General features: G+C 31.7%; 2 protein-coding genes across 2 annotated transcripts; one reads left to right on the top strand and one right to left on the bottom strand.

The window, feature by feature from the left end:
* The first annotated feature begins 6,927 nt into the window (after positions 1-6,927).
* Positions 6,928-7,548, top strand: LOC135950405 (uncharacterized). The gene has a single exon (XM_065499954.1). The coding sequence runs from the start codon at positions 6,928-6,930 to the stop codon at positions 7,546-7,548; it is 621 nt and encodes a 206-aa protein (XP_065356026.1).
* Positions 7,549-17,681: 10,133 nt separating this feature from the next.
* Positions 17,682-23,094, bottom strand: LOC135950394 (uncharacterized). Its single transcript, XM_065499944.1, has 2 exons — positions 22,469-23,094; positions 17,682-21,828 (listed from the first exon to the last, which is right to left on the bottom strand). The coding sequence occupies exons 1-2, from the start codon at positions 23,092-23,094 to the stop codon at positions 17,682-17,684; spliced, it is 4,773 nt and encodes a 1,590-aa protein (XP_065356016.1).
* Positions 23,095-23,299: the final 205 nt, after the last annotated feature.

Genomic DNA, 23,299 nt, shown 5'->3' with positions numbered 1-23,299 from the left:
ACTAAACATGTTTCTTGGATGTTCGAAAAAATATGAAATTTTACTTTGCATTTGCATTTAAATTAAAACGGAAAAATAAATCAAAAAAAAATATGTTAAACTGCAAAAATAAGAAATTTCGGTTAATCGGTTAACCGACACAAATTAATCGGTTTATTTGTTATTTGAAAATCGGCATTTTTGAATTATTCGAACAGTTAACCGACAAAAATTAATCGGTTAACCGATTAACGGTTAATCGTTTGAATACCCTAATACATACATACATACATACATACATACATACATACATACATACATACATACATACATACATACATACATACATACATACATACATACATACATACATACATACATACATACATACATACATACATACATACATACATACATACATACATACATACATACATACATACATACATACATACATACATACATACATACATACATACATACATACATACATACATACATACATACATACATACATACATACATACATACATACATACATACATACATACATACATACATACATACATACATACATACATACATACATACATACATACATACATACATACATACATACATACATACATACATACATACATACATACATACATACATACATACATACATACATACATACATACATACATACATACATACATACATACATACATACATACATACATACATACATACATACATACATACATACATACATACATACATACATACATACATACATACATACATACATACATACATACATACATACATACATACATACATACATACATGCATACATACATACATACATACATACATACATACATACATACATACATACATACATACATACATACATACATACATACATACATACATACATACATACATACATACATGCATGCATGCATGCATACATACATACATACATACATACATACATACATACATACATACATACATACATACATACATACATACATACATACATACATACATACATACATACATACATACATACATACATACATACATACATACATACATACATACATACATACATACATACATACATACATACATACATACATACATACATACATACATACATACATACATACATACATACATACATACATACATACATACATACATACATACATACATACATACATACATACATACATACATACATACATACATACATACATACATACATACATACATACATACATACATACATACATACATACATACATACATACATACATACATACATACATACATACATACATACATACATACATACATACATACATACATACATACATACATACATACATACATACATACATACATACATACATACATACATACATACATACATACATACATACATACATACATACATACATACATACATACATACATACATACATACATACATACATACATACATACATACATACATACATACATACATACATACATACATACATACATACATACATACATACATACATACATACATACATACATACATACATACATACATACATACATACATACATACATACATACATACATACATACATACATACATACATACATACATACATACATACATACATACATACATACATACATACATACATACATACATACATACATACATACATACATACATACATACATACATACATACATACATACATACATACATACATACATACATACATACATACATACATACATACATACATACATACATACATACATACATACATACATACATACATACATACATACATACATACATACATACATACATACATACATACATACATACATACATACATACATACATACATACATACATACATACATACATACATACATACATACATACATACATACATACATACATACATACATACATACATACATACATACATACATACATACATACATACATACATACATACATACATACATACATACATACATACATACATACATACATACATACATACATACATACATACATACATACATACATACATACATACATACATACATACATACATACATACATACATACATACATACATACATACATACATACATACATACATACATACATACATACATACATACATACATACATACATACATACATACATACATACATACATACATACATACATACATACATACATACATACATACATACATACATACATACATACATACATACATACATACATACATACATACATACATACATACATACATACATACATACATACATACATACATACATACATACATACATACATACATACATACATACATACATACATACATACATACATACATACATACATACATACATACATACATACATACATACATACATACATACATACATACATACATACATACATACATACATACATACATACATACATACATACATACATACATACATACATACATACATACATACATACATACATACATACATACATACATACATACATACATACATACATACATACATACATACATACATACATACATACATACATACATACATACATACATACATACATACATACATACATACATACATACATACATACATACATACATACATACATACATACATACATACATACATACATACATACATACATACATACATACATACATACATACATACATACATACATACATACATACATACATACATACATACATACATACATACATACATACATACATACATACATACATACATACATACATACATACATACATACATACATACATACATACATACATACATACATACATACATACATACATACATACATACATACATACATACATACATACATACATACATACATACATACATACATACATACATACATACATACATACATACATACATACATACATACATACATACATACATACATACATACATACATACATACATACATACATACATACATACATACATACATACATACATACATACATACATACATACATACATACATACATACATTGGGGAGCTCAAATGAGTACATGTTTCTATTTTGTGCACTTCTTCTGGAATAAAAATAAAACTAATAAAGCAAATCCAAAAATTTTTTCTGTCATTTATTTTATGTTTAGTATGTTATTAAGCTCGTACAAATTGGTAGGAGTTAATCGGTATTGTTTCAACCGCCAATTCACGATACACTAAAAATTCTCAATAGGATTGAACTCAGGACATTGAGCTGATAACTGCATTAATAAGAAATTTTTCTAGGAACACCATTCTTTACGATTTTTGACGAGTGTATTGGGTCACCATCCTATTGAAAAATTACTTCTTCTGCAGGATAAGCGTTATAATCTAGAAAGTCAAAAGATGAATATGAAAAATACAAATATGATTACGTATTGAGGTCGGTATATCGAACTGGACACTATTTCGGTAGAAATTTTGCTCACTAAACCATTTTTCAAAGTTTTTGATGAGTGCTTTAATTCGCCGTCCTGCTGTAAAATAACTTCTTCGACATGATTGGCGCTCTTATCTACAAAATGGGAATGGCAAGTCTATAAATTCGGTATGATTAGTCTTCAATATACGCAGATAGTCTTCTTAGCTCATTATTTCGCCGATTTTTTCAAAATTGGTGACACAGTAAAACACGGTAATGATATGGGGTTGCTTTATATGTTGCCACCTTGGACCAATGCAAAGAATCAATGAAATAATGGGAAAAGAAAACCATCTGCGTATTTTGCAGACTCACCATATATAAAAGAGGAAATCCTGCAGAGAAGTAATTTTTCAATAGGACGGTGTCCCAATGCACTCGTCAAAAATAGTAAAGAATGGTGTTCCTAGAAAAATTTCTTATTAATGCAGTTATCTGCTCAATGTCTTGAGTTCAATCCTATTGAGAATTTTTAGTGAATCGTGAATTGGCGGTTGAAACAATACCGATTAACTCCTACCAATTTGTACGAGCTTTAACAGTCAATGCGTGTAAAATTTTGTTTACGTAATAAAGGATTTTGAAAATTTTTTTAAAAAATGCAATTCTTCCCTAAAGTTATTGTGGGGTGCAAAATTGAGTACATGCGAGTTATTTTAGTTTTGTCTGTTTTTTTATTTAGAACTGGATTTTTTAGTTTTGAATTGTAATTCATTTTGTTACATATTAAACATAAAATAAATGACAGAACAGATTTTTGGATTTGCTTTATTAGTTTTTTTTTTATTCCATAAGAAGTGCACAAAATAGAAACATGTACTCATTTGAGCTATACACATAAGACGCCCAACAACCGAGATATATGCAAAAAACTGATTTTTTATATTTTATATTCAATATCTCGAAAACCGTTGGAGGTACGCACAAATTACATGTAACAAAAATGTAGGGATTGCTATTCTCTCAAAATGTTGTAATAAGTACTAAAGTAATAGGATGAATAATAACCGAGATATATGTCAAAAACAGTATTTTGTAATTTTTGGCATCCAATATCTCGAAAATGTGGCCAAATGTAAGGATTATTATTCTTTAAAAATTTTGTGATAACTGCTAAACTCATAGGACGCATAATTACGGATATATATGCAAAAAAAACTTATTTTTATTATATTTGGCAACCAATGGTGTGCATTCTGCAGCAATAGCAATAAAAGTAAACAGACACCACCTGTTCAATTTCGTCTTGTTCCCGCTTTTTTGTTCCTGGCAAATTTAAACAAGGTGGTGTCGATTCTACAACAACACCACCTTGTACAATTTCGTCTTGTACCCGCTTTTTTTGATCATGGTAAATTTAAACAAGGTGGTATCGATTTTACAACAACAAGAATTAGTCAAAGAAATTATTAAAAGTAGTCAACACTATTACTGACACCATTTGTATAAATTCGCCTTTGGAGATAATAACATATAGGGATGAAACGATACCACTGGGTATCGATACATGTACTCGATACTGTATCGGTAGTGAAGTATCGAGACCTACTTGAACAAAAAGCATCGATACTTACTTGTATTGGTCAATTTCTTCACATGATTAGAACCAGTGAAAACCTGAAGTAAATTCAAATGTACATGGTTCTAAGTACGTGTTGTACTTTATATGCATATACTCGTATATATAAATATTATTTAAACCTCTATTTACTGAATTTACGTCCTACAAATCAAATTTTTATAAAATTTAATTAAAAAAGAAAACGTAACACAGGCTTATTCTATGAAATACATACATACATACATGTATATAGAATAATATTACTGAGACTTTTTGATTGGATAGCGACCCTATAATTCTGAAAGAGCATGTTGACTTATTGTCAGAGTTATATTGTGGATTTTTATGGTGATAATTTTTGTGGAAGATCTTAAACCTCTATCTCCTCTCTTTTTAGGGAGAAAATAAAAAAAGTCCTTTCAAAAAGGACTTTTAAAATGCTTTACAAAAATTTTTGATGGAAAATTTTAGTGGAGGTCACCAAAAATTCTTTTTGAAGAATTTTTTCATCTTTTTTTGTAAAATATAACCACACAGTCGATTACCTTCTGTATGTGGAAGATGTGGAAATATTCATAAAAGTGAAGAACGTCCCCACTCAAAAACAGATAATATAAGAAAATGTAGTAACTGTGGTCAAAATCACACCGCAAACTACCGGGGATGCCCAGTATTCCTACGCATACATGAATCAACGAAGGCAAGAAGACCTTTATATGCTCAATATAAGGCTTCTAACTTTCCAAGCCTTCCTGATGCTTCTAGTGCTCAATATAATCATAAAAAAACAATAATCAAAATAAATCGTATGCCCATACGACAAAAGAGGGTTCAGTTACCCAAATGAAAATGCCCCATTATTTTCATATGCACATGCATTAAAAGAGGGTGTACCAGTACCCGACACTAACTCTCAAAGCTCTATTGAGAATTTAATTCAAACCATGAAAAGTTTCATGGCGAATATGCAAAATATATTTCACCAATTGATGCAGAATTAACGCATGCTCATGCAGATCCTGCTAAATAAAAAATTAATTCTCTAAGAATTTGTTTTTGGAATGCTAACGGCCTTAGCCAACATAAGAATTTTTCCACCTTCAGGAAATTGATGTACTACTCGTTTCTGAAACACACTTTACCATAAAGAACTGTTTCAGAATTAACGGATACTATACTTATGATACAAAACATCCAAGTGGTAGAGATTGTGGTGGAACAGCTATATTAGTGAGAAAGGATATTAGGCCACATCTATAAATATACCTGATGGTAGAGTTGCAATATCTTCAATATATTGTCCTCCTAGGTATAATATAAATCGAGAGCAGTATCTCGCAGCAGTTTCTCCGTTGCCTGTTTGTTTTCTCTACAAACAGACGTGCATTTTATTCGCTCCGCGATTTTATTAAAATTTTATTGTTTTTTAGTGCAAATATAAATTTTAAAAATTAGCGATTGAACGCGATTGAAATTATATTTGTGTCTAGTGATAAATATAAAAATTTGCAAAAGCAATTTTGTTTAAAAAAAGGAAAAACAACTGGTTTAAAAAAAAATAAAAAGTGTTAATTCCTTTTGTTTGTTTAAAAAGAGCACATGAATTCTCATGATGAGAGGAGGCTCAGTATGAACGGCAGAAATGCCTACATATTTCTTAACGGGGAGAGTGATCAAAACAAAAAAATAAATGACCCCAGCTACAACAAAAATTATTTAACCGCCAAACCAGCTGAGAGAGCAAGCTCTTGTTCCCCAGTGATACAATTATACGAACAAAATAATACACAAACAATATCACCAACCAATTTATGTTTAGAAGAAAGAAAAAAAGAAAATATGAAAAATTTAAATACAACAACAACTATACCAGTTTTAAAGTCACAAACAAATACTGTTAATAAACAACTAACAAAGAATAGTGAGAGTTTGAATGTTTTTAACACTAAACAAACAACAATAAATAATGATGGTACACTGAAGTGTACTATACCAAAGAAAAAGATAAGTACATTGAAATCACCAGTACTACCAGGTATGCTTAGATATGTAAGTATTAATAAAAGAAATTTAAGTCCCCAAAATAATGGAACGTCTGTCAAGAAACAGAAGATTGTTGATTATCCCTTGATAGGCAATCGTTTCGCACTCTTGAGGGAGGATAATAATAAGAGTATAAAAGATGGTGCTTACGAAAAGCAATCATTAAAGCCACCACCAATATATCTGCGTGACCCCAGCTCGAATAATTGTTTCAAAACATTTGTTGAACACTTTGGAAAAAATAATTTCCATATTGTTCCTATAAGAAAAGGCGATGTGCAAGAGACGAAAATAGTCGTATACACTGAGGATTTTTATAGAAAAATCTCTCAATACCTAAATGATAATAAAAAGAATTTTTATACCTATCAACTGATAAGTAGTAAAGGGTTGACAGTTGTCATTAATAACCATTGAGGAGCCTCTTAAAAGAAATCAAGAGTTTGGACATACTAAAAATTATTGTACCTTGCGAACAAAATGAAACATAGTCTCAAATAACTTTAAATTTATTTTATTAATACTAATACTTGATTTCAATGTACTTATCTTTTTTCTTTGGTATAGCACCCTTCAGTGTACCATCATTATTTATTGTGGTTTGTTTAGTCTTAAAAACATTCAAAATCTCACTATTCTTTGTTAGTGGATCACAAGGTTGTTTATTAACAGTATTTGTTTGTGTCTTTAAAACTGGTATAGTTGTTGTTGTATTTAAATTTTTCATATTTTCTTTTTTTCTTTCTTCTAAACATAAATTGGTTGGTGATATTGTTTGTGTATTATTTTGTTCGTATAATTGTATCACTGGGGAACAAGAGCGTGCTCTCTCAGCTGGTTTGGCGGTTAAATAATTTTTGTTCTAGCTGGGGTCATTTATTTTTTTGTTTTGATCACTCTCCCCGTTAAGAAATATGTAGGCATTTCTGCCGTTCATACTGAGCCTCCTCTCATCATGAGAATTCATGTGCTCTTTTAAAACAAATAAAAGCAATTAACAATTTTTATTTTTTTAAACCAGTTGTTTTTCCTTTTTTTAAACAAAATTGCTTTTGCAAATTTTTATATTTATCAGAAAAGGAATTAACACTTTTTATTTTTTTAAACCAATTGTTTTTCCTTTTTTTTTAGCAAAATTGCTTTTGCAAATTTTTATATTTATCACTAGACACAAATATAATTTCAAAGCGTCCAATCGCTAATTTTTAAAATTCATATTTGCACTAAAAAACAATAAATTTTTAATAAAATCGCGCAGCGAATAAAATGCACGTCTGTTTGTAGAGAAAACTAACAGGCAACGGAGAAACTACTGCGAGATACTGATCTCGATTTATATTATACCTAGGAGGACAATATATTGAAGATATTGTAACTCTACCATCAGGTATATTTATAGACGTTGCCTAATATTCTTTCTCACTAATATAGCTGTTCCACCACTAGCTCTACCACTTGGATGTTTTGTATCATAAGTATAGTATCCGTTAATTCTGAAACAGTTCTTTATGGTAAAGTGTGTTTCAGAAACGAGTAGTACATCAATTTCCTGAAGGTGGAAAAATTCTTATGTTGGCAAGGCCGTTAGCATTCCAAAAACAAATTCTTAGAGAATTAATTTTTTATTTAGCAGGATCTGCATGAGCATGCGTTAATTCTGCATCAATTGTTGAAATATATTATGCATATTCGCCATGAAACTGTTCATGGTTTGAATTAAATTCTCAATAGAGCTTTGAGAGTTAGTGTCGGGTACTGGTACACCCTCTTTTAATGCATGTGCATATGAAAATAATGGGGCATTTTCATTTGGGTAACTGAACCCTCTTTTGTCGTATGGGCATACGATTTATTTTGATTATTGTTTTTTTATGATTATATTGAGCACTAGAAGCATCAGGAAGGCTTGGAAAGTTAGAAGCCTTATATTGAGCATATAAAGGTTTTCGTGCCTTCGTTGATTCATGTATGCGTAGGAATACTGGGCATCACCGGTAGTTTGCGGTGTGATTTTGACCACAGTTACTACATTTTCTTATATTATCTGTTTTTGAGTGTGGACGTTCTTCACTTTTATGAATATTTCCACATCTTCCACATACAGAAGGTAATTTGCAGAATGTTCGGGTGTGACCGAACTCTTTGCAATTAATGCACTGAGGTGGACCTTTGCTCTTAATTGGTTCTTCTACAATTAATTTTCGGTTAAGAAGATAAACCGTATATCGGATGAGTGTCACCCTTTTTCTTTAATTGAGAAGAGTTAAATGTAATTTCAACTCTAAAAATTGGTTGAGGAATTTTGTGCTTATTTATTGTGAATGGACTTGTAGGCTTTGATATGCAGAAATTGAAAGGCAGACATTTTTCTCATTCTCTTTTGAACTTTCTTAAACCTTTTACAACCGCGAAATTAATAAACAGACAGATATTTGTCGTTTCCTTTTTTCGTTGTTGATGTGTAGGAATATTTGCATTGTCAAATGCAAAATGATATGAAGCAACAACATAAAAATTACGAAAAGTGGAAAAGAGATACAAAAAATGCCAAGTACAGATGGTCGTGTACTACACTCTCTGCATCTTCAACCCCTCGCCTACAAACTTCGTCTGTCTGCCTTTCAATTTCTGCATTGTAAAAGGGGACTAACTACAAGTAAATATCGATACTTCTGTTTCGATACCAAGTACTTTTAGGAAAACAAAGCTAAGTTGACGCCATTTTCAATATAATTTTTTATTTGTGTTGTAAAACTTTAATTTGATCAAAAATCCCTAGAAATGGGACCCACAAAATCGACTGTATGGTTATATTTTACAAAAAAAGAAGAACAAATTCTTCAAAAACGTGGCAGTACTTTAAATCTGCACAAGCATTTTCTACATCTGATCATACTTGGATTTTTGGTGATTTTTTCAAAAAATGAGAGACCCGAGGTGGCGTGTAATTTTACTAATTAAGCCTAAAGTGTTTTATTTACATCTTTGGTGACCTCCACTAAAATTTTCCATCAAAAATTTTTGTAAAGCATTTTAAAAGTCCTTTTTGAAAGGACTTTTTTATTTTCTCCCTAAAAAGAGAGGAGATAGAGGTTTAAGATCTTGCACAAAAATGATCCCCATAAAATTCCACAATATAACTCTGACAATAAGTCAACATGCTCTTTCAGAATTATAGGGTCGCTACCCAATCAAAAAGTCTCAGTAATATTATTCTATATACATTAGAGTGACAGTCGATTTTTTTTTTTTTAGATTTCAAAGAGTGCCGGGTAGAATATTGTGACACTAGGCCTAAATGTTAAGTGCTGAAAATTTGAGCCAAATCGGGCAACGATTTCTGGACGCGCATCGAGGTCAAAGTTCAGATATATGCAAAATTGTACTGTTAATATGGAATAAATAGGTGAAACTCGTTAGCTTTCTGTATTGTTTTCTAGAAATATGTAGATTTATTTATATTAATGAATATTACATTAAAAAAAAAGTTTTGGAAATTAACCCTGTATCTTCTTTGGTTCAAAATGACCCAAAAACTGTATTATCGCCAAAATTAGAGAAAAATGCAAATTTTTCAGTTTTTGAAAAAAATTTGCTACTAAATAAATACTTTTGCAATTGAATGCAAAAGAATCAAATTATGTACGTAATTATCGTTGTAATGAGATATAAATGACAAAATTTGATTAAAAAATGTTAAAGTTATTACAAATTCGCCAGACCATTACCGTGTTTCAGACCACTTGAACAAAAAATTTAGAAACAAAATTTAGATATTTCGAGAAAAATTAAAATAAAAGCTAATTTTTACTTAAAATATGTCCATATTTACTTGTATATGAGTTTTTGTCTTCGTAGGATACCGTTAACCTATTCGCAGGTATGGCCAAAAAAAATATTTTTTTTTAACGGCTGTTTCAAAACTCCATTTTTAAATTTTTAAAAATTTTGTTAAACAAATTTCAGATTTTTTCGATCATCACATTGGGGTTTATTGAGATCAAAATAGGGAATAAAAATATGAAAAAATTATGTCAATACCTCTTACAGTTTTTCCGTACCTGCGATTTAAATTTTGCGTTTTTCAAGAAAAACAAATTTTTTGTCCATATTTAGGCGAATGAGTCCAATTTCCTTACTGTTATAAATTTTAAGTAAAACCTATTCACAATATTATAGTCCTTGTAATTTTAAATATGTTCTGAAAGTTTTACTAAAATCGGAAAACGATAACCTTTGAATCGTGAAGGTCAAAGGTCAAATTTTTCAATATTTGGAATTTCTAATGAAAAGATAGCGAAATGTTACATATTTTTGGGCCGATTTTCATGAAATATTTTTTTCGATTTATTTTTCCATTTCAATTAAAAACAAATTTAAAATTTAAATTACATATTTTTTCGAACATTCAAGAAGCATGTTTAGTGAGTATAAAAACTGACATACATATTTAATTTACATGTATTTGAAACTTTGTATTTACATGTATAGACGAAATTTTTTTGGAAAAGAGTTTTTTTATCAGAACTTAATGAAACTATTAAAAGTATTCAATATCTAAAACAATCCAAAAAGTACTCCAATGGTATAAAAAAGAACTGATATATTGGATATTCTTTAAGTCAAGTTTTATTAAATCTAAAGAAAAAAAATAACTTTAAAGGAAAACATTTAAATTATATTGTTTTTTTAAAAGATTATTTCAGAAGTTTTCAATAAAACCCTAAAAAATACTCAGGTGTGTATACAAATAGGATCTCAAATACCATATTTGCTATTATTAACCCTTCACCATGAGTGGCAAGGGTATATATAAGTTTGTCATTCCGTTTGTAATTTCCACATTTTTCATTTGCGACCCCATAAAGTATATATATTCTGGATCGTTATAGATAGCGGAATCGATATAGCCATGTCCGTCTCTGTGTTAAAATCAACTTTCCGAAGCCCCCAAATAACTTACATACACGATTCATACATACATCAATATCTCCGAAATTCTTCCGGCTCGGTCGCTATTTAAAATCGAGAAAATCGGTCCACAAATGGCTGAGATACAGTGTTGCCAATTTAGCCCTTTTTGGGCTAAATTTAGGCCTTTTTGGGCTAAATTTAGCCCTTTTCAATCTTGTTTAGCCACAAAAAAATTAATTTAGCCTTTTTTATTTTCATTTAGCCATTTTTGTGACTAAATCATAACTTATATACATATTTACTCTAATGATATAAAATCTGTTCAAAAAAATTGGCAGGAATATTATGAAAAAAATTAACTAAAAATTTTGAACCAGTAAACAAATTAAGCACACACAAATTGTTGTAACCTTCCATAAATTCTTCAACATTGCTCTAGTTCTCAAATTATATCTTTAAATTTTGTCCAAAAATACATGTTGTATTATTGCATGGTTGCTCAGAATTGTGTGTTCAACGGCCAAAACTCTGTTACTTTTGAAACGATTGCGATATTTTTGTATTTTTTTAATGTACAGATAACTTCTTGAACACCCATAATTAAATGGTCATAAAATCATATATTAAACTCATAAATACAAGCAGGTAAAATAAAAACGACTACAAAGATTTAAATAAAAATGCCATAATTATTAAAGAGAAAATTGGCGTTATTTGAATAAAAATTGTTAATATTAATGTTTATAAAATTTATAAAATTAACTTTATTTGGGCGATGTATTTTTTGATTCTTAATAGTTAGGTACCTCTAAAATTTAAATTTGACATACACACCGTTACAAAAGTATACATACGATCGACTTATTTGGCTTTTTTGTAAACATATATTATATTAAAATACAAGGCCTGACTCATTCCATCCAACCAATTTAGAAAGAAAAATTCAGTTTATTATCGGTAATAGTTTAGCTATGATCAAATATAAAAAACTAACTTTTTTCCAAAATTAAATATTTATGTTTACAGCATACCACACCCGTAATTTCTAATATTTTGATCAAATATTTTGGCTACCGTAGTTTTGATATGTTTACTGACTAATGGCAAAATTTATGTTTTTGCCAATGAAAATTAATTCTGTCCGACGACGTGTATAATTTTTAGAATATTTTTATCCGGCATTACATGAGAGGCATATATTCACTTATCAAAATATTCTCCATCGATTTCGTAGTTATCACAAAGGATTACATTGTAATAATTTGTCTTTCATATAAAAAATTTGCCCTGGAGCATAAATACGATGATAAATACGAGATTTTAAAAATATCGGCATATGATATACGTGTGGCCATTACGTTATTATATTACGTTATTTTAAAGTTAAGGATGAAAAAATGTTAGCCCTTTTTTAGCCTTTTTTTCTAAGTATTTAGCCCTTTTTGTTCACCATGAATTGGCAACACTGCTGAGATATAAGGAAAAAACTAGGACAACCTCGATTTTTTACCTATTTTTGACCTAAGTCATTAATATAGACAATATGGATATCTAATGATAGATATTTCAAAGACCTTTGCAATATAAGACCATAGTAAGTTGGACATACAATGGGTCAAAATCGGAAAAAATAATATTTTTAATATTTTTTAACACGAATATTTTTTTCATCAAAAAAATTTTTTTTTGTCATAAATTCTTTTTCCAAAAAAATTAATTAAAGATATTAAAAAAAAATTTTAAAAAATTTTTAAAAAAAAAAATTAAAAAACAATTTAAAAAAAAAATTTGTTTTAAAAATTTTAAAACATTAAAAAAAAAATTAGTTTTTGTTTAAATAAAAATATTTAAAAAAAAAAAATATTTTTAAGTATAATTTGGTGAAGGGTATATAAGATTGTGCATAGCCGAATATAGCCCTCTTATTTGTTTTTTGGTTGAATTGTTATATTTTGTTTTTTATGTATTTGCACTCAAATTCGTTGTTGTATTTTCAATTTAAAATTAAAATAGAAATTATTCGGTTAATCGAATAATTTTAAATTAACCGAATAAATCTAAACCCCGATTAATTATTTGCTCGATTAACCGATTAAAGCAGAAACCCGATTAATTGAATACCCTAGTAAATAGAGGTTTAAATAATATTTATATATACGAGTATACGCATATAAAGTATAACACGTACTTAGAACCATGTACATTTGAATTTACTTCAGGTTTTCACTGGTTCTAATCATGTGAAGAAATTGACCAATACAAGTAACCCAGTATGCAACATTTCGAGTCAGTTCTTTTTATCGAACTTTTTTCGAATTGAAATCGAAAATATGAATTTATTATGATGCTCTATCCAATCTACATTTTTTAGAATATCGTATTTTAATATTTTATAGAATTGGCGAATAATGTTCGATTTTTTTTTAATGTAAAATTTTATTTTTTCACAAATTGACAAATTCATATACATACATATTATTCTTTTGTCAATTTGTGAGAAAATAAAATTTCATTTCTTATCCTATCAATAACATATTCATAAAAATATAGTTTAACACGAAAAATGGATCGAAGACGTCTTAAAAGAAAAGCGCAGCCAATTATTGATGTTGTTTTTGACAATTCGAATCTTCAAAATCAGCAAACATCAGAAATATGTGCAGAGTTTATTGCATTTGAAAATGAAAACACATCTAACGCAACATTATTGGATAATAATAAAGGTATTGAATATGCATTATTTCAAGAAGAAATTGCTCGATGGTATAAAGTATACGAAATTGTTCATATATTTAATCGAAATCGAATCATTTTAGAACATTTCTAATACCGAAAAAGGTATAGTATATCGATAAAAATTAGAATCAGAATAATAAACGATTTTCTACTCTTTATCGCTCTGCACTCTACTTAGGAAAACACGCACATTCTCGACATTATATCGAAGTCGATATCGATAAAATTTTACGAAAAAATGATTCATTTTCGATATAACTTCGAATCATTTTGCATACTGGGAAGTATCGATGATTTTTTGTTCGAGTAGGTATTGATACTTCACTACCGATACAGTATCGAGTACATGTATCGATACCCAGTGGTATCGTTTCATCCCTATATGTTAGTATCTCCAAATATCTACAAATGGTGTCAGTAATAGTGTTGACTACTTTTAATAATTTCTTTGACTAATTCTTGTTGTTGTAGAATCGATACCACCTTGTCTAAATTTACCATGATTTGCCGGGAACAAAAAACGCGGGAACAAGACGAAATTGTACAAGGTGGTGTCTGTTTACTTTTATTGTTGTTGCTGCAGAATGCACACCATTGGTTGCCAAATATAATAAAAATAAGTTTTTTTGCATATATCTCCGTTATTATGCGTCCTATGAGTTTAGCAGTTATCACAAAATGTTTAAAGAATAATAATCCCTACATTTTGGCCACATTTTCGAGATATTGGATACCAAAAATTACAAAATACTGTTTTTGACATATATCTCGGTTATTATTCATCCTATTACTTTAGTACTTATTACAACATTTAGAGAGAATAACAATCCCTACATTTTTGTTACATGTAATTTGTGCGCACCTCCAACGGTTTTCGAGATATTGAATGTAAAATATAAAAAATCAGTTTTTTGCATATATCTCGGTTGTCCATGTGTATAGGGGTTATTACAAAAGTTTTAGAGAATAAAAATCAGTACGTCTTGGTAACATATAATTTTTGCATACCTCCAATGATTTTCGAGATATTGGATGTCAAAAATTACCTAATACAGTTTTCGACATATATATCGGTTATTAAGCGTTGTATGAGTTTAGAAGTTATTACAGAATATTTAAAGAAAACTAATCCCGGTGGCAACATATAATTTATGCGTAGCTCCATCGGTTTTTAAGATATTGGATGTCAAAAATATATCGGTTATTATGTGTCCTACGAGGTAATGAGTTATTACAACATTTTTAAATAATAATAGTCCCTACATTTTGGCTACACATAATTTGTGCGTACCTCCAATGGTTTACGAGATATTTGGTGCCAAAAATCATTAAAAATGTGTTTTTGGCATATATTTCGGATATGCGTCCTATGAGTATATTTTGGCAACATGATTTTCGAGATATTGGATGCCAAAAAATACAAAATACAGTTTTTTACATTTATCTAGGTTATTATACATCCTTAAACTTTAGGACTTATTGTTATTGTTGTTGATATAATTTTTGCGTACCTCCAACGGTTTTCGAACATTGGATGTCAAAAATCAGTTTTTGAATATATCTCGGTTATTAGGCGTTATATGAGTTTATGTATTATTAGAGAATAATTAAAGAATACAAATCCCTTTAAACAATTTCCAACCGAGAGTTAGATTTGTTGTATCTATTTGGTGAGACCAAAGTAGATAATTAATTATTTGTTACACGAAATGTAACAAATAAAATTCAGTTTTATATTGATTAGTAGCTATCCAAAGAAATTGGAGTGTACTTACTTATTTGTTGTGCAATTCTATATGAGAATAAAAAGGGGAGATTTTTGTAGAATTCAATGTAATTGTATGTTTTATTTTTATTGTGGTTTGTTGAAATGTTTGTTGTTTTATTTAATATAAATGTTTGTTTTTGTATAAATGTATGGTTTTAAATTCAATGTTTTTTGTTTATAAACTTTTTTTTGTTTAATATAAACTATAATTTTTTGTGTATTTATATATGTATAAATGTTTGTTTGGTTGATGTTGATTTATTTGTTCGTTGTTAATCGACGACTGGACTTTTTCTTCGTTACCGCGTAAGCCCGGCTTGAGCCGGTTTTACACGGCTGCTGAATTAGTGGCCGATGCCACTCAGTCGAGGTCGATCAGAGGGTTGTCACCCTCATTTGAGGATCGATCCTCGACATGGCGCCCCCCTTGCACTGGTGCAAGGTTAAGGGCCCCTGTCAGTTGGTCTAGGGCCGAAACAATTTGTTGCACCAGTCCTTGGGCATTCTGAGTCACGCCGGCTAATGGTTGGTTAGGTTGGCGTCGTTGACGCTGGGTTTGTTGTTGCTGACGTCGTTGACGCTGCTGTAGTTGGCGTCGTTGACGCTGCTGCGGTTGACTTCGTTGACGCCGTTGACGATGAGGCTGCGGTTGTGTTTGGCGCTGAGGCTGCTGATGTGTTTGGCGCCGTTGACGCTGAGGTTGCTGAGGTTGTTGTTGTCGCCGTTGGCGCAGAGGTTGTTGTTGTTGACGCCGTTGGCTCAGAGGTTGTTGGATTTGTGGTTGAGAAATCCTGTCTCGCACACTCTCCGGGTGCAACATAGTATGGTGCAAGTCGCCACAAATTTGACAGCCGTCCATGGAAATGCACCCTCCTACCAAATGCGTACGTGCAAAGCAGTTGGTGCAGTAGCGATGTACCCGTACCACATACTGGCGCTGCCGCAGTGTCATCCTCTTGAATTGCTTGCAAAAACGAAGCGGGTGGTAGCGGAAGCACACGAGGCACAATTCGGATGATTGAAGGGGATCCATCTGCAAAATATAAATAAAATGGAAAAGAACCAGCAGAAATGGATTCACAAACAAAAATTTGGACAATTTTGACATAACATTTAGGAAGCATAATTCTAGTCAATCTACTGACTTATCACATAACGGAAGCATGCAAAGTTTTACTACTGGTCTAGTAATGGTACCAGATGCTGTTCGAATGTCAGCAACGCGGACGCGCTTATCTTTTCCTAAATGAACTTCTTCAATTCTTCCCATTTTCCATTCACATGGTGGGAGGAGCTCGTCTTTGATAATGACGAAATCACCTTTCTGCAGATTTCGTTGTTGATGTTTCCATTTATAACGCTTGTGAAGCTCATGGAGATATTCAGTTTTCCATCGTTGACTGAAACGATGGTGGAAAGCCTTGAGCCGCTCCCATCTGTTAATAATCGAAATGTTGTCTGCAGGTAGTTCAGGAGCGAATAATAATGGAGCTCCTCTTAGAAAGTGCCCTGGAGTTAGGGCTTGAAGATCTTCGGGATCCTCAGACATTGGGGATATGGGCCTGGAGTTGAGCACACTCTCAATTCGAGCCAGAAGAGTTGAAAACTCTTCAAAATTGAACTTTTGAGCTCCGGTTACCTTTTTGAAGTGTAACTTAAAACTCTTTACTCCGGCCTCCCAAAGACCTCCCATGTGCGGAGCGCTGGGTGGAATAAACTTCCAATCGAATCCCAAAATTGCATATTTCTCGGTAATAGATTTAGATGATCTTTTAAGAAATAAAGAATACTCCTTCCGTAAAGATCGACTTGCACCGATGAAATTCGTACCATTATCGGACATAATGCATTTTGGAAGACCTCTTCTAGCTATGAACCTGGCGAACGCTGCAAGAAATGCGTCAGAGGATAAACTGGAGCATGCTTCGAGATGAATGGCTTTTGTTGAAAAGCATACAAACACGCAGGCATATCCTTTTAGGTAGGGAGAATTTCGAACATTTCCTGACTTTATTTGAAATGGGCCAGCGAAATCGACACCAGTATATGTAAAAGGTAAGGAAAATGAACATCTTTCTATGGGAAGAGCAGCCATAATCTGGGACTTAACTTGCTGCTTATAACGAACGCATATTAAGCAATGGTGAACACATTTCTTTACTGCTCGTTTAAGTCCTGGGATATAGAACTGGCTTCGTAATGCATTCATCATAAGAGAAATGTCAGCATGCATTAAAGTCTTGTGAGTAAAATCGAGAAATATTTTACAGAAATTGGACGAGTTTGGTATAATTATAGGATACCTTTCATCATAGGTCAAAGATGAATTTGCTAATCTACCGTTAACTCGCATAACTCCGGTAGAATCCAGAAATGGATTTAAAGTAAGTAGAGAACTTTTTCTTGAAATAGATTTTGAGTCCAAGAGTTGATGATATTCACTAGTGTAGTAAATCTTTTGAGTTAATTTTATTAACATAATTTTAGATGCATTAAGTTCAGCATGACTGAGAGTCCAACTTGAATACTGAGCCTTTGTACCTTTGTTTCTGGTTGCATTAATGAACCTGAGAACATAAGCTAGGACTGCTAGAGCTCGAGGAAGAGATGAGAATTTATCTATTAAATTATGGTCAGCCGGTATTAAAGAATAAACATCAATCTGTCTTCTTTCGTGAATAACTTCCGGCAAGACGTTGGATTCGGGCCAGTGGTCTCGGGAGTCCAAGAGCCATTTTGGTCCGTGCCACCACAATGGGTTGGCCACAAGATCTTGTGGCTTACAACCGCGTGTGCCAAGATCAGCTGGATTGTGATCCGTTGGAACGTGATTCCAGATGGCATTACCAACATTTTCAATAATTTGAGTTGTCCTATTTGCTACATACGATTTCCAAACTGCTGGAGGTTTTTGTAGCCAGGCAAGCACAATTGTTGAATCAGACCATAAGTAAAGTGTAGGACTATTGAAAGGTAGATTTAAAAGTGTTCGCCTTACGAGCTTCGAAAGTAGTAGGGCTCCACATAGCTCAAGACGAGGTAAACTTATCCGTTGCAAGGGGGCAACTTTGCTTTTCGCAGCTAATAGATGTGAATATCTAACGCCGGAGTTTTCTGATACTACATATAATGTAGCGCAATAAGCCTGCTCTGAGGCGTCACAGAATCCGTGGATCTGGATATTGTGTTGTGGGTGGTAGTTAATCCACCTAGGAATTGTAATGGATTCTATAGTCGACAAACTATCAGTAAAAATGTTCTGCTCTGAGGCGTCACAGAATCCGTGGATCTGGATATTGTGTTGTGGGTGGTAGTTAATCCACCTAGGAATTGTAATGGATTCTATAGTCGACAAACTATCAGTAAAAATGTTACACTTGGCAAGAAATTGCGGTTTAACATTGTCATCCCAGCCAACCCCATCTTGCCACAATTCTTGTAAAAGAATTTTGGCTTGAATAATAATTGGCGTAAGCCATCCTGCGGGGTCAAAAAGTTTAGCAATTGTGGAAAGAATCTGCCTTTTTGTTGCTGAGGAATTAAAGGGCAATTCTTGTACTTTATAAGAGAAGGAATCGCTTATAGCATTCCAACGAATCCCCAATGTTTTTGTTGAACTTGAATCGTATAATTTCAAAAATTCAGCGTCTAATAAATTGTCAGATGAAATCTGAGCTAATAAATCAGGATGATTTGCTGTTATTTTCTTTAAAGGGAAACCAGTTGATTTTAAAGTGTAAATCAGCTGTTTTTGAGCTTCCATAGCAGATGACAAAGAATGGCCCCCTGATAATATGTCGTCAACATATGTCTCTTTTCTCAGAATTCTTGAAGACATAGGGCTATCCTTTTCCGAATCTGACGCTAATTGCAAAAGAGTGCGAATAGCCAAATAGGGAGCACATCCTATACTGAAAGTTACTGTTGTTAATTCAAAATCTTCAATTGGACTAGAATTAGTTCTTCTAAACAATATTCTTTGATACGGACGATCAGATTCATGAACCAATATTTGGCGATACATTTTTTCAATGTCCCCATTGAAGACATACTTATATAAACGCCAATTTAAAATGATCGTCATTAGATCAGCTTGTAATGTTGGTCCGACGTGGAGAACGTCATTCAAAGAAAATGAACCTTTCGTTTTTCGTGATCCGTTGAAAACGACACGAACCTTTGTTGAAGCACTTTCGGGTCTAAAAACGGCATGATGTGGTAAATAATAGGAAAAGAACTTTCCGTCATTATAAATTTCTTGAGAACTTGATTTTTTCATGTGACCAAGAGAAATATATTCATTCAATATATCACTATAAACTTCCATAAGTCCCTTATTCTTTTCTAGCTTTGATTCAATATGTAAATATTGTTTCTTAGCAATATATCGTGATGACTGTAAGAACACAGCCTTTGGAAATTCGCTTTTAAATGGAAGTTTAACCACGTAGCTACCATCTGGTTGACGATAAGTAGTTTCGTTATACAATATTTCACAGAAGTGATCTGCTTCTGAATGTGGTTTCATATGTGGAATTTCTTCTAATTCCCAGAATTTCTTTAAAATCGAACTAATATTTTCCGCCTCGTTTTCCTTAGGAATGTGATCTATGGCTGTTAGTGAAATAGTGTGCAATTTCAATGGACCGTAAATATACCAGCCATAAATTGAATTCTGAGCAATCAGATTACCTAAAATATTTTTCTTTAAACCATCAAGAGCAATGTGAGGTATTATATCACTTCCTAAGAGCATGTCAATTTGTGGAGAAAGCAAGAAGTTTGGGTCAGCTAGTTTTAAATCATTGATCTCGGAAAGATCAGAAATTGATATAGTACTGCTCGGCATTAAATTAGTCAAATTGGAAACAATTATGACACTAGCATTTAGTTTAAAGTCATGCTGTTTGTCGTATAAAGTAATGGTGCTTACTTTATCAGCATTCGCTACTACAGTACCCCCCAAACCGCAAATTTCGAAATTCGCATTTTCAGTCTTCATATTTAATCTCTTAGTAATTCTACGAGTCAAGAAAGATCTCTTTGAACCTGAATCTATCAGAGCTCTGATTGTGAATGGCTCACCACAATGTAGAATTTGAACAAGAGCTGTTGGAAGTAAAATTTCATCTTGATTTACCGACAAATGTGTATTTGTCCTCATTGCCTGTCTTGACGATCCGGGATCGCATGACTCTTCTGATGAAACTGAATTTTCCTTTATTTGGTCATTAACAATATTTACAGGCTCCGCATGAAAAGCGTTCACTGTGGAATTTCTATTATTTGAGTTATTTTGCGAATTTGTTTTATCATTTTTTTTTGAAATGAAGCATGCTGTGATGTTTGTTACCACACTCGTTACATCTATTGACACTAGTGCATTCTGAAACTTTGTGGGCGGCGGATAAACAATTTGAGCACATTTGATTTTGTGAGACAAAATCGTTTCGCTGCTTTTGTGAAAAGTTTGCGAATTTTGTGCAGAATCTTAAATAATGATTTTTTTCGCATAATTTGCATTGAGGCGCTTGTAGAGTTCTATTATTATTTTTCGGTCGGAATGAGTTATTAGAATTCATTTGACTTCCATCGTTCGTAATTCCAACAACTCTTTCTACTACTCTGTGCCTTTTAATGAGGAATTGTTCCATTTGAGACCATGACGGCAATATGGAATTAGAAGCTAGAGATTGTTCCCAAAGAGAGAGTGTCTCACTAGGTAATTTTGTTGAACATAGGTATATGAGAATTGGATCCCAATTTTCTACCTGTACCCCGTGAGAAGACAACATTGCTAGGCAATCACTTATTGTAGTCTGTACTTTATTAATGGCTTCGGCTGATTCTGATTTGGCATGTGGAATATTGAATAGAGCTTTCAATTGAATATCAACTAGAACGCGTTTATTCTCATACCGTGCTCGTAAAGCACTCCATGCCAATGAAAAACCTTCGTTCGTTAGTGGATATTTATTTACAATAGAGCTTGCTTCACCTTTTGCCTTTCTTCTTAAATACAATAACTTTTGAACGTCCGGCATTCTTACTTTGCTAATGTATACAGCACTGAACATATCTCTAAATGAAGGCCACTCTTCATAGGAGCCATGAAAGTCGGGTGCATCGCACGGTGGGACGCTGATACCCATATCTGGTGCCTCATACGTTATGTTCATGGGATAGTAACTAGATGGATCAATTGCAGAGGAGTGAGCGGGTCCACTTTCTCTTTTAGCATTTTCGGCTGATGCCTTAGAAATTTTAATAAAATCCATCATTTCAGCCTTAGTTTCCTGATATCTATCCCTACAAATTTCAAACTTTGATTTCGCATCTTCCTTGAACTTTACATTGACTACTCCCTCATCCGCCAAATAAACGCCTTCATTGGCCAGCGATTGCCAATCTTCTTCTAACGTTTGCAGTTTTGTCTCCAGAAGAGATTCGGTCAAGTCATCGCAACCAATACTTGAAAATTTACTGCAAACACTCATAAGATTGTCTGATTCATGGTCGAATCTAGTGCAAATCTGGGAACCCATTTTTTAATTTATTAGTTTTTTTTTTTTTTTTTTTTTTCGTGAAATGGATATTCAAGCTACTGAATCTGAATTCTAAAAAAATCTATGAAAATAAATTTTCTTTTGGTTCGTTTGAACAAACTAATTTCCGTATTATTTGTGAGAAAGAGAAAAGAAAAATTATTTGCTTTCAAATATTGCCTTGAATTAATTATTTTATTAGATA

The sequence above is a fragment of the Calliphora vicina genome, chromosome 1 (assembly GCF_958450345.1).
Source record: "Calliphora vicina chromosome 1, idCalVici1.1, whole genome shotgun sequence".
Taxonomy (NCBI): Eukaryota; Metazoa; Arthropoda; class Insecta; order Diptera; family Calliphoridae; genus Calliphora; species Calliphora vicina.
The sequence above is the reverse complement of the archived record's forward strand: the minus strand, read 5'-3'. Positions and strand labels throughout refer to the sequence as shown.